A 17,849-nucleotide genomic window follows, 5' to 3' on the forward strand; every position below is an offset into this window, starting at 1 on the left:
CAAGGATTCTCTCATAATTATGGCGGCAATAAATTGCTGCAATCCTCGCACAACACGGTACTCGTGTAACATGGTTTCACTCTAACATGATTGATAAATTGCGTCAATCGTTGCACAACACGGTACTCATGTAACACGCTTTCGCTCTAACACAGAGAATTGCAGCAAACCTCGCATGACACAAATTTGAGCTTTTGTGCAGGAGAACCCCTGCACAAAAGCTCAAAATCATGGCACAAAAGTTTTTCAACATTTCCATTTTTTTCTAATGAATCTCTGCTGTTGACTCACTAGTCATTATGCAAAAACATTATTGTGAAATCCCATGTTATATTCTGTGCTTGTTTGAGACCATAAAAAATTGACTTCGAAGCATGCATTTCATGACTTTTAAGTTTTTGTAAGGTTACTTTGATTTTTATTTGATTATTTATAAATTTTTCCAGGTATGTATTACTAAACTTTGTTCTTAAGAACCATATCAGAATAATTTCTATGTTGTGAATTAAATTCCAGCCCTAAATTATGCCTAAGGAAAGTAAAAAACCACCTGTCAAAAGAAACTATTTCTCTAGAATCAAAGGTCAAATTTTGGATCACCTTAAAAAAGTGGGAAAGGTATCATACATTGTAAAAGTTTAAATTGAAACAAAGCAATCAATTCAGAGGATGATAGTGCAGATGAAAACTCTAAAGTTCCAAATTTTACACTAAAAAGCATACGGAAGGCATAAACTTAGTCGAGCAATTAGAATCTTATTTTTTGAATGCAGATCCTCCGACCAAAAGGAGCACAAAGTTCAAAAGGGAGCTTCAAAAATGCTTAGCTCCTTACCATGAAATTTACAAATATCTATCAAGCAATGACAAACAAACCCTGATTACAGACTTTAAAGAGAGCAGAAGATACACAAAATCTAGATGCTGCAGAAGAAAGTACAAAAGTGAAGATATTCTGCAACAAAAGAAAACTTTCTTGTTTGGTTGTGCTTAGTTGGCACTAATGATATTAAGAGTAGGAAACCGGCAGAATTACTTAACAAGTACAGATCAATGTTGAAAAAAAGCCGAGAGTTAGGGCTGAATTTGAAGTGTCTGCAATTTATCAGAATTGCAGACACTTTCAAATTCACTTACTAATGTTATTAGTCGGTCAGTTTGGTCCTTGGGAGATTGGACAAGGCTCAAGTGGTAGAATTTTTCTCAGCATGGTCTTTGCTTATTAACAGGAGCGAATGCTTCTATAGGGATGGGATACACTTAAATAGAAAGGGTGCAAGAATATTTGCTGATACTATCAAGGCAGTGTTAGGTGGGTTGGAAAACTGCTAGTTTGGGGGGATACACAGATTAATAGATTAATAGTTAGCTGCTGGTAGAGGTGAAAGTGATTCTTGCACTGCTTCTATTAGAATGAGCAGCTGCCTGGAAAACAAGGTGCAGGGGATTTCAGAGACTGCTGGGAGTCATTGCGGAACTAGTAAATATATGGACTGTGTTAGGGTAGCTAAGAATAGGTGCAGGTGCATGTATACTTGCGTATACACCAATGCTAGGAGTTTGGTAAAATTTGATGAATTTGAGGTGTTGGTCAAAACATCAAAGGCAGTATTGTTGGGTCATAGACGTGGTGTCATACAGATACAAGGAATGCAGAAATGGAATTTGGGGGGTACAATGTGTACACGAAGGATAGACAGGACAGGATAGGAAGTAAGGAGGGGTTATGCTATTAGTTAAAAAACACATAAAATACAAGGAAATACAGAAGTACAGCCAGTCTACATGGCTGGAGAGTGTAGTGTAGAGTCAGTTTGGTGTGACATAAGCACTGGGAAAGCAAAATTTGAGAGTAGGAGTGTGTTATAGGCCTAATGACTCTGATGAGTATAATAAACAACTGTACAGAGAAACCGTGGGCCAGTAAATCAGAGTGTCTTATAATGGGGGATTTTAATTTCCCAAATATTGACTGGTATTTGTGGATTGGTCACTCACGCACCAGCAAGACTTTTGTGGATTTATTGGATGATTGTTTTTTACAACAGCAGCATGTTCGGCAGTGGCTGACTAAGGAAAAATTGGGCCCTATGCAAGATTCTCATTTCGGGCCCCACCTATGGTTGTCACCTTTCAGAAATTGTAATGGAGAACACAGTTGAATTGGTTAAAAAAATGGGTTAAAATGTGTTATTTATTACTAAATATAAAAATACATTCGAACTCTATTATTGAATTTTCTAACTTAAATCAAATAGTTCATGCCAACGTGCAACAGAGGCATTGATTAACTAACTAAATCTGCCTAAACAATGTGCAACTAGCAGTATCTGATGAATCATCTTGTATGCCCCGCCTGGTGCAGTATACACAATAATTCACAAGATAGCGTGGCATGCAAAGATGCTTTGATTGATCAGCGCGAAACAAGCGGAACATTATAAATTTATTTAAAATAAAATAATAATAAAAAATGTATAATCAAACCATTTTACGGAGCCCAAAAATTTACGGGCCCTAGGCAGTTGCCCAGTATGCCTAGGCCAAAGTCTGCCCCTGATGTTCGGGAGGCAACTAGAGGAAGTAATACTCTTGATCTGATTATCAGTAGTGATTCTTCATGCATTAAGAATCTGCAGATAAAGGAACCACTAGGTGGCAGTGATCACAGTGTGCTGAAGTGGGATTTACTCAAAGAGGTAACTACATACAGGGGTAAAGGGAAGGGTTTTTGATTTCATAAAGGTGACTACGGTGGTCTGAGACAGTATTTAAATTCTATATGATGGGACCAACTGATGTTACCAACAGCAATTTCAAAATGGGAAGCATTCAAAGAATTAATCTTGGAAGCTACTAGGCTTTTCATACCAACTAAGAAATATTGTTCAAGATTTAGGCCTAAATGGATGTCAGATAAACTAATGACATATGTGGCAGAGAAGAAAAATGCATGGAATACATATAAATTAACAGGTGACGTGGAAGCTTATGATAGATATAAGCTAGTCAGTAACCAAGTCACAAAGGAGGTTAGGCAGGCAAAGGCAGATTATGAGAAATCTTTGGCAAAGGATGAAAATAAAAACAGCAAAGGTTCTTTACTTATGTAAACTCTAGAAGGAAGGGGTTGAATCAGATTTGTCCTCTTGATATCGATGGTTCAACTGTTGATGATCCTGCTCAAAGGATGCAAAGAAAAACAGCAAAGAGTTCTTTACCTATGTAAACTCTAGATGGAAAGGGATGAATCTGATTGGTCCATTTGATATCGATGGTTCAACTGTTGATGATCCTGCTCAGGTAGCTAACAAACTAAATGAGTATTTTGCATCTACATGAGGAGTTATTCAATGAAGGAAATGCCAGAGGTGTACCTAGATCACTGCCAGAGTTTACCTCTGGCAGTGATCTTGATGATTTTGTGATTACAGAGAGTAAAGTGAAACATAGGAAGGGCACCTGGGCTGGATGGGATCTATCCAGTTATATTAACAGGTGACATGGAAGCCTATGATAGATATAAGCTGGTCATTAACCAAGGTGGCAGCAAAGGAAGTAAGCAAACCATTAGCCATAATTATGAGAGCATCCTTGGACTCAGGGGGATGTACCCATGGACTGTAGATATGCAAATGTGACGCCAATTCACAAAGGAGGATCAAAGGGTGACACAAGTAATTACAGACCTGTTAGTTTAACTTGTGTCCCAGGAAAATTAAAGGAGGCACAGGTTAAAGAAGGACTGCAGGATCATATAGACAAGACTTCAATTATAGCTTGGACAGCATGGATTTGTTAAGGGGAAGTTTTCTCTGTTCAATTCGATTGAATTCTGTGATGTGGTCACAAAGGAACTGAATGCAAAGAATAATTTTGATATCATATATTTGGATTCTGGAATGGCTTTTGATACTGTTGCACATGGAAGACTGCTGCACAAATTGGAGCAGTGTGGCATTGGAGGCAAATTGCTGCTATGGATAAAGGGATGGTTGAGTAGGAGAAGATCAAGGGCTCACATTTGGTGAGTATGGGCTTGGCGCACCCAGCGTCCTGAGCTAGATATCATCATTCTTCTCTCTTTTGGTGATTCCTTCTTACTTCTCTCTCTCTCTCTCTCTCTCAGGATATTCAATTTTTTTTTTTTTTTTTTTTTTTGGTTGGAGCAGCATAAGCCTCAGGCTTCCTTGCACCATTTCCACTTACAATCTGCCAAACCTCATGTACTTTTTCTAACAGAGTCTCATTTATTGGTTGATTCAACCACTGCTCATCTCATTTGCCCAAATTATTTGCTGTATGATTCCTTTCTCCTCAAAGGTGGTACTTGTGCGTATGTCCGTTCTGATATTCCCTGTCAGAGACTTGGTAATTTAGAATCTTCTCTGGCTTAAAATCTCTCTACTTCATTCTGTCAAATTCATCTGCTGTCTCTACCGTTCTCCTAACTCCACTAATCACTTGGAACTCTCTGATTTCCTCTCTTTGCAACTTGACTTTCTCCAGTGCACCTTTCCTAACAGTGAGGTAATTTTCCCTGGTGATTTTAATGTTCACAACTCCAGCTGGCTTCCGTTTTCTAGTCACACAGACCCAGCTGGTCGAGATATTGAGGCTTTTGCAATTACTAATGACCTTGCACAGATTGTTCATTTACCTACCAGAATACCAGACAATCCTAACCATACAGCCAACACCCTTGATCTTTTTCTCATAAACAATCCTAAGTACACAGTCGAAGTGAGTGGTCCATTAGGCACCTCAGATCACAACTTGGTGATTGTCTCTTCTCCAATGGAGCCTTTATCTCATGGCTATTCCCAACCTCGTGTTGTTTGGCATTACAAGAATGCAGAATGGGATGACTTGCGAAATTTCTTTTCTTCTTTTCCTTGGTCGGATTACTGTTTCAAAACTCCTGATGTCAACATTTGCTCAGATCTTGTCAGTGAAATTATTCTTGCAGGAATGGAATCCTTTATTCCACAGTCCACCTTAAAATCTCATCCTTTATCTAAACCTTGGTTTTCCAATAAATGTGCTAGGGCTGTTTAAGAGAATAATGTTGCATATCATAATTGGCTTGTTTCCAGTTCTTCAGTTTCATTTTTCTGCCTACACTAGAGCTCGCAACAATTTTAACGCAGTTATTAATCAGTCCAAACTAGATTTTGAACAGGCGAAGAGTAGAAAACTTGCTTCTTACTCTAATGGTAGCGGAGCATTCTGATCTCTTGCCAAAGCTATTGTCTGCAACTATTACCCATCTCTGCTCCCACCTCTATCAAAACCAGATGGTTCTATTGTCACTTCAGCCAAGGATAAAGCTGACCTGCTAGCATCCCATTTTTCTTCCAACTCTTGCATTAAGGATCTTGGTAAAGTGCCTCCCACCATTCCCAGCATGCTCCATTCAATGTCTCCTCTTCCGTCAAAAGGATGTCAGAAGGATTTTGACCAATTTTGATGCTAAGAAAGCTCCAGGTCTTTCTTTTGAGAACAAGTGGAGAAATACCATTTCTCCACTTGTTCTCAAAATCTACAGTCCTGAACTTACTCCTGTTCTTTGCTGCATTTTTTAACTTTCTTATTCTAAAGGGGTTTTTCCTTCTGCTTGGAAATTTGCTCATATCCAGCCAGTTCCAAAAAAAGGGTGACAAATCCCTCCCATCCAATTATCGTCCCATTGCAATTACTTCTACTCTTTCTAAAGTAATGGAGAAATCAATTAACCGCCAACTCTTATAAAGTATCTAGAAACCTGCCGTCTGATGAATGATCGCTGCTATGGCTTCTGTCAGTATCTATCCACTGATGATATTCTGTTTTATGTTACCCATTTATGGCCAAATTCAATAGAAAAGTTTGGGGAAACACAAGCAGTTGCTCTTGACATCTCAAAGGCTTTCGATCGTGTTTGGCATAAAGGTCTTCTAAACAAGCTTCCATCTTATGGTTACCAACAGTTAATTAGAATTAGTATTAGTAATGGCCGCATGGTGCAAGAAAGCCTATGGCTTATGCTGCACCAGCCAAAAAAAAAAAAAAAAATCCGAACAAAACAATGATAAAAATAAATAAATAATAATAATTAATAAAAAAAAGGGAATTAAACCTATCATCCTATGCACTTCCCTGACCAATGGTACTAACCAGATGACCTTTGAATTTCCCCAAACTGTCGGCCTCTACCACCAATAAAGGCAACTTATTCCAGTAATTTATAACTCGCTGGGCCGACCGGGCTAGCCGGGTGGGTAAAGTGCCTGCCTGGCAACCCAAAGGTCGCAGGTTCGATTCCCACCTCAGGCTTGGATCAAAGTACTGTACTGCAAAAAAAAAAAAAAAAAAACCTTGGGAGGTGCATTATGGCCATAGAAGCCTATGCACCAACAACTAAAAAAAAAAAATAAAATAAAAATAAAAAACTCACTGGCTAAAATAAAACTTCCTGCAATCCAATCTAAACATTTCCCCCCGTAACTTGAATTTATGTCCCCTAGTTCTAGCATCATTTATAATTTTAAAAATTTCGTCCTCATTCATTTTACTGATGCCTCTCCAGAGCCTTAAACACCTCAATCAAATCTCCTCTTAGGTGTCTAGTTTCCAAACTCTGCAACCCACATATTCGAAGTCTTTCTTCATAAGGACGCCCTTTAGCCGATCTCACCAGGCGAGTTACCCGTCTTTGCACCCTTTCAAGAAGCTCGATGTCTTTCTTTAGGTGCGGTCTCCATACTTGAACACAGTATTCCAAGTGTGGTCTAACATAAGCCTTATATAATGGGATTATCATGTCCCTATCTCTACTTGCAAAAGTTCGATAGATCATCGATAGGACACCATGGGCCTTCCTTGCAACCTGTTTACAATGCTCAGAGAATTTCATGTCTGACCGCATCGTAACACCCAAGTCCCTTTCCTCCAGTACTGGGTTTAGTTGAACTCCATCAAGTGAATAGATTATTTTGGGATTACTGTTTCCCAGGTGTAATACCTTACACTTTGTTGGATTAAAGCATAGCTGCCATTTTTCTGACCATTCCTGAAGTCTATCTAAGTCTCTCTGAAGAAGCTCAGCTTGACAGTGATCATTAACTACTCTACCAATTTTAACATCATCTGCAAATTTAGACATCACGCCCTCTATCCCTTCATCAGTGTTGTTTATGAAAATTAAAAACAACAGTGGTCCTAATACTGATCCTTGGGGAAAAACCCACATCTTACATCAACCCAATCTGAGCCATTTATCACAACCCTCTGCCTCCTGCCGTGAAGCCATCCTGCTATCCATCTAAGGATTTTCCCAGTGATTCCAACCTGTTCCAGCTTATAAAGGAACCGCTCATGTGGGACTGAGTCAAAAGCTTTGCTGAAATCTAAATAAACAATGTCGAAATTATTCCCTAAATCCAGCTCGTGAGTGACCCTTTCAAAATAGCGAACCAGATTTGTTAAACGTGATTTTCCCTTTACAAAACCATGCTGAATATCTTTGAGAATTTCAATTTGATCCAAATGATCCTGAATTCCACCCTTGATCATTGCCTCCATGATTTTCCCTACTACTGAAGTCAGACTGACAGGTCAATAATTTCTAACTTCACTTTTAGAGCCACCGTTATGTATGGGAGATACATTTGCACTTTTCCAATCCAAGGGAATCTCCCCAGAGGCTAGTGATGCTCGCATAATTAGACTCAATGGTTCAATGCACTCACTTGCTGCCTCCCTTAAGATTATAATGTATATTCCATCAACTCCAGGTGCCTTACTGGCCTGTAGGCTCGAAAGTTTTTTCATTAAATAATCTTGCGAAATTTCAATATCATTAATTACATATTTTTTAATTTCGCTCCCATAATTTCCCATTGCCACAAAAGGTTTTTCATTTGTAAATATCGATGCAAAATAACTGTTGAGTTCATCTGCAACGGCATCTGGTGTATTTAATACTATCCCCTTTCCCTTACGTAAAGGTCTGATCTGGTTTGTCCTGCTCTTCTTTTGCATTTATATATGTGAAGAATTCTTTATCCCCCCTCTTTGCTCTGTTTGCTAGTGATTTCTCATAAACTGCCTTTGCCTGTCGAACCTTTTCTGTGGCTCTATTACACATCACCTTGTAGCTGTTATAGGCTTCAGTACTTTTTATTTCTCTGTAACCTTTCCATGCCACTTTTTTCTGCTCAAGTAATGTGGCAACTTCACTATTCATCCAACTTGGAACCCTCCTCGTGGAGTATTTTTTTTTTAATGGTATATACACATTCAAGGCATCTGTGATTAATGTTTTAAAAGCATACCACAGTTCAAATGTATTCATTCTCTGCGTGATACTACCCAGTTAAAGAGGCCATGTAGTACCTTAAGGCATCGTAATTTCCTTTTCTGAAATTAAAACCCATTCCTTTGCCTTTTACTGCTGCTACTTCTCTCGTCGTCATCCACCATAGAACTCCGTGATCACTTCCTGCTACTGGTTCCTTTACTGTCAGCCCTGTTATGTCATCTGATTCATGGGCGATGATGAGGTCTAGGATATTCTTTTCTCTAGTACTGTCCCTGACATGTTGATACAAATAAGTCATCTAGTTGATTTAAAAATTTTGTTCCCATGTCGAGTTTCCTTCCCATTTACTCCAATCATTTAGAGGCAAATTGAAATCACCCATAATAAGTCATTGATGCTTACTTTCACAATCATCTGGTCTGTAGATTACTCCTACTTGCATTATACCTTTTGTTTCCAACTATCTTACACCATACAGACTCTATACTAGCATGTGAAATATCTGAATCAGGGAAAGCTATCGTCGCACTCAGGCTGCTTCTGATAAGAAGTATTACCCCACCACCCCTTCTATCTACCCTATCCTTCCTAAATACATTATACAAGCCGTACTGAAACTCATCATCCCTAATTTCCGGGTGGCACCACATCTCCGTAAGCCCTATTATGTCTGCGTTACTTGTTTTAACCAGCAGTTCGAATTCGCTCATTTTATTGACGACACTTCTAACTTACTGTATAAACAATTAAGACTTATTGTTCTTGTATATTTAACAACCCTAACACAACCCTTGAAGTTTTTTAGGCTCTCTTCCCTGGTATTAGCTACCCACTCATGTGAAATGTTTCTGTCCCCAGAACATCTAGATAATACGTCCAGTTGGGATAGCAGATAAGAACTCTTAAGGTATGTGCAAGAGTTACTTTGACCAATATTATCAGATAAACGAGTGTTAGTATTACCCACATCCCCCTAGCTAGCAGTTTCCCTGAACCTTTAAGGTATCCTCAATAATACTGGCAAAAACTTTTGCACCACCTTTGTTTAAGTGTATCCCGTCTCTACAAAACAAATTCCTTCTACCTACAAGTGTGGGCCATGCTGATAGAAATTTCCCCCCTAAAGCCTTGCAGAGTCCTTCAAGTCTTGAGTTAATCCACAAGGCTTTTAACATATAATCCCTCCTATCGTGTCTGGGCAGAATTGCAAACACATAGACATTATGGCCTAGCTCGCAGCATTTCCTCAGCATGGTCCTGTATTTTTCCAACAAATCGTCAGATTGTGTACGTTTAATATCATTAGTCCCCACATGAATAATAATATTCTCTTTACCCCCTTTAATATCTGACAATCTGTTGGTGACATCATCAATAGTTGCTCCTGGCAGACATACCCTGGTTCTTCTTCACCTATCCTTATTACAAAAAATATTCCCTGTTTCCCTGACAATGGAGTCTCCTAATAAAACAATCTCCTTTTTAACCAGAGTAGTTTTCACTTGGTTTTTCTGTTTTGAGGCTTGAATCGGGTGTGCATAACTTGGTAGATTGCTGGAGTCTTGAGTCCCTGATGAGCTCCCAGATGCATTATTCTTGAGGGCAAGCACCTGTTTTTTCAGGGACTCAAATTGTCCCATCAGTGCACCAAATTGTAATTTAAGATCGGTGCACTCCTTACATTGATCACACAGAAAAGAATCCCCAGGTGAGCTAGGATTAGTCACCAGGTCGAACTTGGAAAACATTCCACAGGTTCGACAACGGATTAAATCATGACTTATCTGTAAATCGCCATCGGCTATTTCCGTGTGAGTCACTATACCCTGTGACGTGTTTAAGGCAGATCTCGTAACTACCATTATAAAATTAAATAAATATCAATGAAAGTTAACTTTAAAAAATTATATCTATAATATTATTAAAATCAAACTGTTACAGGAAAACCTATAACAAAATAATCCAACAATATCTAAATAAATCAAATATTTAAAAGCACTATCCCAAAGTAAACCACTTAACTGAGGAGCCCTGACTAAGCGCGTCTGCTCACCTCGAATGCCAATACTCGAATTTTTTTTTTTTTTGTAATTGGTTATCCAGTTTTGTCTCTGATCACTCACTGAGGGTTGATGGCTCTTCACTGAGGGTTGATGGCTCTCTATTTTTTAACTTCTCCACTGATGCTGGTGTCTCCCAAGGTTCAGTTCTTTCCCCCACTCTTTAACTCGTGTATATTAATGACCTTCTTCCATTGACCTGAAATCCTATCCATAGTTTTGCCGATGACAGCACATCGCATTCAACTTCTCGAATATCCGCTACCAATTCCTTAAATGCCAATCTCCATGTAATTCTCCAGTGGGGCAAAAACAACTTTGGTTGATTTCAATCCTAAAACTCAGTCCTGTTTTATATCTCGGAAAAAGGATTCTTCTGTGCCTATGCTTATCTTTGGTGACACTCCGATTTCTAGGCAAAATTATATATCTCTTTTGGGGGATTACCCTGACTTCTAATCTCTCTTTGCACAAGCACATTACAAATATAAAAAACTTGGTTTTCTCTTTCGCTGTCGGCGTTACTTTTCATTCCAGACAGCTGTTCACTTTGTACAAATCGCAAATCTGCCCTACCATGGAATATTGTTCCCACATCTGGGGCGATGCTCCCTAAACCTCTCTCAGGCTTCTACATTCCATTCAGAAGAGGGCAGTTCGGTTAATTAATGATTCATCTCTCTCTCCACTCTGTCTCATAGATGTACTATTTCTGCTGCCTACCTTTTCTGCAGTTACTTCCACAGGCACTGTTCTTCCAAATTAGTTTCTATAATTCCCGCTTGCTCTTTCAAAACTGTCCGAACACGTGCCGCCACTAGCCAACATCCATTTACTGTCCAACTTCAAACCCACAGAACCAACTTTTCATCTTCCTCGTTTATTCATTCAACTGCTGTTTTCTGGAACAATCTTCCTTCCTATGTACAGTATTTCCTGAAAATTGCAGTCTATGGAAGTTCACGTCCAATGTCTACAAATATTTTCTTTCGTCTTCTCAACCTCCAACCCAAGCACGGTACTAAGTATTATAGGTTCTAATACCTCTCGTGTTTGGGTTTTTCATTAAAAAAAAAAAAAAATCCTGTCCGTATCCTAGGCCACAGCCTATTCGTGGCTATCAACTACAATTTTGTGCTGTTAACTGGGTCAGAGTCGTTTACATTGGATTGGTATAGACAATGAATAGAGCGCGACACAATTTCCTTTCTTATTTTTGTTTTTGAACTTTCAATTTGGCCACTAGACCCCAAGTATGAAAAATCAACTTGATACTTCCTATCTGTAAATCTTAATCAGGTGGATTCCCATCCCTTCTATGAAGAGGTGGGCCACTGCTATCTCTCACTAGTGTATTCCGTCTTCTAAATACTTCACTCACGAAATCATTAAAATATTCAAATAGGCGACAATATGTGAACAGAACCCAGAGTCTCTCTTTCTGTAAAATCCCAACTGGTCTTTCCAATTTAGATTTGACATCCAAATAACAATGACAATCCAGCATAACATGTTCAGCTGTTTCCAGTTCACTACAGACATATGATCCCTGCTCACGTAATCTTAACAATGACAATTTATATGCCAATTCATGTCCAGTAATGAGGCTTGTGGCATGAAGACCAAATTGAAGCCATTGTTTTAGCTTTGGATTGATAATTTTATTATTGGGGAAAAACGTAGTCTGACCTCTTTTTTTCTGCATTTTCTCAATCATCTTGCCACATGTCCATTATTTGAAAAACAATTCTCTTTTTCTCAGATTTCAAATCAACTTTAGAATAGTTTCTATTTTCCTCTGGGCAAGATGTTATGCCCAGAATAGTCCTTCTAATATTATATTTTGTATAATTTAATAATCCAGCCAACAAAACCTACTGAACAGGAAGCCTTCCAGAAATAATCTGTAATGCTTCAGAAGGGACAGTTTGGCATGCACGTGTCAGCCCGAGAAGAGCGAATCTTCTGAGCTTGAATCAAATATTTCTGTATAAATAATTATGTCCAAGCTCCAGAGGCATAGGTTATGATTGGGAGGAACAAACAGTCCTATAATAAATTTAAAGATCGTCCTTTGATTCTCTAATCAGTCCTAATGATTCTCCGAAGTTTGGCATATAATGTACAAATTTTGGTTTTCAAAAACATGATGTGCTTGGTAAAAAAGATGCTCCTCAATGTATAAACCTAAATACCTCATGACTCTAACATACCGAACCACATTCCCATAAAGCCTAACAATAGGGGCATGATTTATGCTAAGGTGCCCCTTCAGAAGCATCTGAACAGCCTTTTCCTTGTAAATTTGCAAATTATAATTTTGACACCAATTTTCTAATATACGTAAGACCTCTGCTGTTCTGTTTCCAATCAAAGAATGGGAGTTTCCTTGTACTAACAAGGATTCCCAGCTGAATCATCAGCATATGCTATAAACGTTATGTCAGAAATCTGTTTCTTTAAAAATTTATCTAATACGATGTTCCCTGCAAAAGGGCCAATCACTGAGCCTTGCGGGCATCCACATGAAACCTTCTTAATAATTTGAGTATAGCTTGGCTTAACAACTATTTCTCTAGAACAAAAATAACTCTTAAATACAGAATATAAATTCTGTAAACAATTAGAAATCTTTATTCTGCTCAAGATACCTTCCCACCATAGCCGGTCGAATGATCCCCTGAAATCCACAAATATAGCAAGGATGTACCTAGTATCACTTTGCTCCACAGTGTGTATCAATTGATACACCGTGTCCTCTGTGGATAATCCTTTTCTGAAACCAAATTGATGTCTAGAGGACAAATTTTCTGTATCATACATAATCATTAAGTGTTTGAGCAACAGCCGTTCATACACTTTGCCTATAGCAGGGAGCAAAGCAATAGGTTGATATGACTCTGTCTCATTAAGCATTCTATCCATGGCTTTAACAATTAGTTTCGCCCGAGCATTCTTCCAGCATTGGGGGAAGATTCCTTCCCCCAATGCTGGAAAACGTTGAGTTATTCTTCCAGCATTGGGGGAAGATTCCTTCCCCCCCAATGCTGGAAGAATAACTCAACATACAATTCAGGTTTCAATTCATATGCCATTTTCGTAACAGCAACTTCAGTTTTATCTAGGCCTGGCAATTTGTCATCCTTTGCGCGGCCCATGGCTTCACTAGCTTCTTCAATCGAGAACTTTTGCTCCACATTCATTGACTGATACTGAGCATTTTCAATAATCATTTGTTGTTCTAGACTTTCATTTCCAATTCCAATATCAGGAAAGAGGTCTTCCAGAATTCTTCTCACAGAATCGTGCCAAGTTAAAGTTTGATTTTTGCCAACTTCAATGGTATTAACTTCAGATAAATTTTTCTTATTTGTTAGTACTTTAAAAACAGTATTTCATGGATCTCAGGATCCTTACTGTTCAACATATTTTCTCTACAACATAATCTTATCCCTATTGATAGCTTTAACATATTGTTTCCTTTGCTCTCTATATAACACTAAAATACTACAAATTCCAAATTTCTATACCTTCGTTGCCTCTGATATTGCCTTCTCAGTTTCAGAATTTGAGACCTGAGTTGAATAAGTTCTTGACTCTACCAGAAAACTGGCTTTGTAACAGTCTTCTTTTTTTTCATACATTTCTTACATTTCATATATTTCTGGTATCCCCATCCCTAACAACTTCTTCACACACGAAGTGAAGTTTTTGTAATGGGGATACATTTTAGATCCAGTTCAGCAGTCTGAACTGGATCATGAACTCTTACATCTTCCAATCCTAATATTTTTTCCTAGGTCATACCAGTGAAATTTTTATTATAGGAATGGAATCCTTTATTCCTCATTCCAGTTTAAGCTCTCATCCTCTATCCAAACCATGATTTTTCAATAAATGTCCTGAGGCCATAATGCAGAATATCAGATTTATCTTGTGTCCACATTCCTACATGCTTGCAACAGTTCTAAACTAGTGATTAATTAAGTCAGACTATTTTGAAAAGGCTTCAACAGGAAACCTGTTGTTTGTCCAAATGGTAATAGGACCTTCTGATCTCTTATCGAAGCTATTGGCTCCAACTTCCATCCATAGTTTCGCATCTTATATTATTGGTTATTTGTTTTTGTTGCATTCTTATTTAAGGATAAAGCTGATTTATTAGTAAACTTAGAGGAAGGTTATCTTAATGTTCCACTAACTTTTTCATCAGTGGTCTTGGTATTTGTGTCCCCTGTCATGTTGAATACTTTCCATTCTTCCCATGGTTGATTTTTCAGACAGTGACATTGGAAGAATCCTGGACAACCTTGATGCCAAGTTGTCTCCAGGTTCTGATGGCATTTCTGTGCTTTCTTTTAAAACTTGTACTCCATAATTAACCCGTTTTGTGTTACATTTTTATATTCTCTTATTTCACTAGTAGTTTTTCCTTCTGTGGAAAATTTTTTCATAATCAACAGTTTCCTAAAAAGGTGACAGATCCTTTCAATTATTGTTTCGTTGCACATTCCTTAACTCTTGCCAAAGCAATGGTGAAATCCATCGACTGTTCAACTTTTACACTATCTTGAGACCTTCCATTTAAAAATTGACAACAGAGATTCCGTGAGTGTTGTGTTACTAGTGGTGATTCTTGATTTTTGTTACTCATCTTTCAAAAGATTCAGTGGAACAGTTTGGAGAAATTCAAATAATTGCTTTCAACATTTCTTTCAGTAAATATTTTTCTATTTTATGGTCTCCCTTCCATTTTTTGTAATTGGGTAACCAGTTTTCTCCCTGAGCCACTCAGTGCATTTGATGGTAGCTGGTGTTTCTTCTGACTTCTCAGGTAATGCTTAAATTTCTCTAAAGTTTCTATTTCACCCACACTTCCCGTCCTGTATATTAATGACCTTTTTCCATTAACTGGAAATCTTTTCTATAGTTTTACCAATCATGGTGTATTACATTCCACATTCTCAATTTACCCACTCTACCACCACCTTAAATTCTCAATTTACCCACTCTACCACCACCAGTTCCTTAAATGCTGATCTCCAGATAATTCTTCGGTAGGAAGAAGAAAAGTCGACTTCAAGACAAAGTTATATATATCTTTACTGGAGATAATCCTAACCGCGAACCTTTCTTATCATAAGCATATCAGAAATGTTGTTTGCAGTGCATGAAAAATATAAGGTTTTTCTCTTTTGCTCCCAGTCATTTCTTCTCGTAATGTCTTAGACCTCAGAAGTGGGAAGTCACATTAATTAATGATTTTTCACATATAAACTCATTTCATTCCATATTACACATATGGCCAGTCCTGAGTTATGCCTTTTCTGCAAGTATTTTCATGGGCATTGTTCTTCTGAATTATAATTTACAATTACATTTTCCTGGCTGGCAGCATCTGGTAGCTGAATAATACTAACTAAAACCGATCAGTTACACTAGTACCTAACTTATTATTAAATATGTTCCTTGTATATTTATTTTTTAATATTATGCTCTGAAAAAAAAATTTACTTATTAATATTTTGTTTTCACAGCAATCAGTGGCACTGAAGGCACCCCTTATGAAGGTGGAATGTTTCACTTGGATATTCAGATACCAGAAAAGTGAGATTTTGATTCCTATTTTTAGTTCTTAAAAATAATGCATGCTAAATAATACCCTTCATAATCTTTCTGGCTCATTCCAAAGAAGAAACCAAAAGCTATGGCATTTAAGCAAACTGTTACGAGGATTCTGTACCCTAAAAGAAATACAGGGTGTTTATAAATTATTCACCTGATTATGAAGCTCAATTAAAATTTTATTGTAATAGGTGTTATAAAATGGTTTGCTGCACTTAATAAAACAACTCAAAGAATTTCTTATCACGCAACTGCACTTTAGTAAATGTCTACATGGGCTACCTTTGGTAGCACATAGAATGCCAAGGCTGTAGCCAGTTTCATTCCAAATGTTTTGAAGCATCCCTTGAGAAGGAAATCACTGCCTGTTCAATCCCATCTTTTAACTCTGTGACATTGTTAATTTTTTTTTGCATACACCTTGTCCTTTATGTAGCTCCATATGAAGTAATCTACAGATGTGGTATCTGAGGAACAAGGAGGCCATAGAATGGAATCAGCCCAGCCAATTCATTGGTTAGGAAATTGTGCACATCAAGCTCCAGTGTAATGGTGCTAGATCTTACTGATAGCTCACATGTGGCTGCATATCTTCCAGCTAAAATGCACTACAATTCAGGCATATGTAGGTAATTTGATGAGTTAACAGTGTTTTTGTGGAAGAAAAATTGCCCACTCACCTAGCTGAAGGATAGTGCACAACACATGTTTACCTTGGGATTATCACACTCGGGTTCATGAATTGAGTGGGGATTTTCAGATCCCCATATGCAACAGTTGTGTCTGTTAACTTTACTGGATATAGGTGGAATGTCGCTTCATTCATCACTGAAAATGGCATTTTCCAGAAAGTGTTCATATTAGTCTATATGGTTGAGAATGTGAACAGCGAAATTAGTCTCATTGCGGTTTGCCGTGAGGCTTAATTTCCTGGACAATTTGCACTTTGTAAGCATAAAGTTCCAAAGTCCTACAAAATCTACCTGCCAGGCAAGCCTGCAGGCTTGCCTGGCAGGTAGATTTTGTAGGACTTCTCGTAAAAACTTCCTGACTTTCCAAATTTTATCTACATATACACTTGGCCTACCTCCTTCTTTCTGGTGCAACACACTGCGAGTTTCTTGCAGTTGAAACAACTGCAAGAAACTCGCAATGTGTTGCACTATTTCAACATTTTATTATTTTTTATTATTATTATTATTATTAGCTAGATGGTGCAAGGAAGCCTGAAGCTTATGCTGCACCAGCCAAAAAAAAAAAAAAAAAAATCCCGAGTTACCCTGAGAAGAGAGAGTCAAAAGTAGAAGGAAATCACTAAGAAATAGAAGAATGCTGATATCTAGCTCAGGACCCTGGGTGTGCCAAGCTCATACTCACCAGATGTGAGTCCCTAGGGATGTTGATTGTTCCTTAGATGGATCTTCCTGGAATTCCCATTGAAAATGTCTCTTTATACTCACTGGAGATTTGATATCTCACTGCCACAACATGCACATTGCTTTCTCCTTTTTTAATTTTAATGCTGTACTGTCACAGTGCTTACTGGGATCAAGGCTGCCAACTGTATGAGAAAAACTCATTGAATTGATTTGATGTAGTAAACTATTTTAAGATACCTATTACAATAAAATTTTAATTGAGCTTCATAATCAGGTGAATAATTTATAGACACCCTGAAGAACACTGGTGTTTATAGACTATTTATTGATGTTTGGGGGGGGGAAGGAATTTAACAGTGTTATTTTAAATGGCCACCCAACTAATGCAGTATGCATAGTGTATAACAAAATACTGCTTGCTGTTTTGAACAGTGATAATTTCCATTGTAAATATTAGTATGTCTTCGGCATCATACTGTAATC

The 17,849-nt window shown here is 37.9% G+C and overlaps 1 protein-coding gene across 1 annotated transcript in view; it reads left to right on the forward strand.

Moving 5' to 3' along the window:
* Nucleotides 1-17,849, forward strand: part of LOC150086996 (ubiquitin-conjugating enzyme E2 T-like) — a 98,535-nt gene that overhangs the window by 26,493 nt on the left and 54,193 nt on the right. Inside the window, exon 3 of the mRNA XM_090371737.1 lies at nt 15,900-15,969. Coding sequence (XP_090227863.1) covers nt 15,900-15,969 — 70 coding nt within the window. The remainder of the gene's footprint in view (nt 1-15,899; nt 15,970-17,849) is intronic.

This window comes from Mastigoproctus giganteus, chromosome 4 (genome assembly GCF_048544385.1).
Source record: "Mastigoproctus giganteus isolate SK-2022 chromosome 4, ASM4854438v1, whole genome shotgun sequence".
Classification (NCBI taxonomy): Eukaryota; Metazoa; Arthropoda; class Arachnida; order Uropygi; family Thelyphonidae; genus Mastigoproctus; species Mastigoproctus giganteus.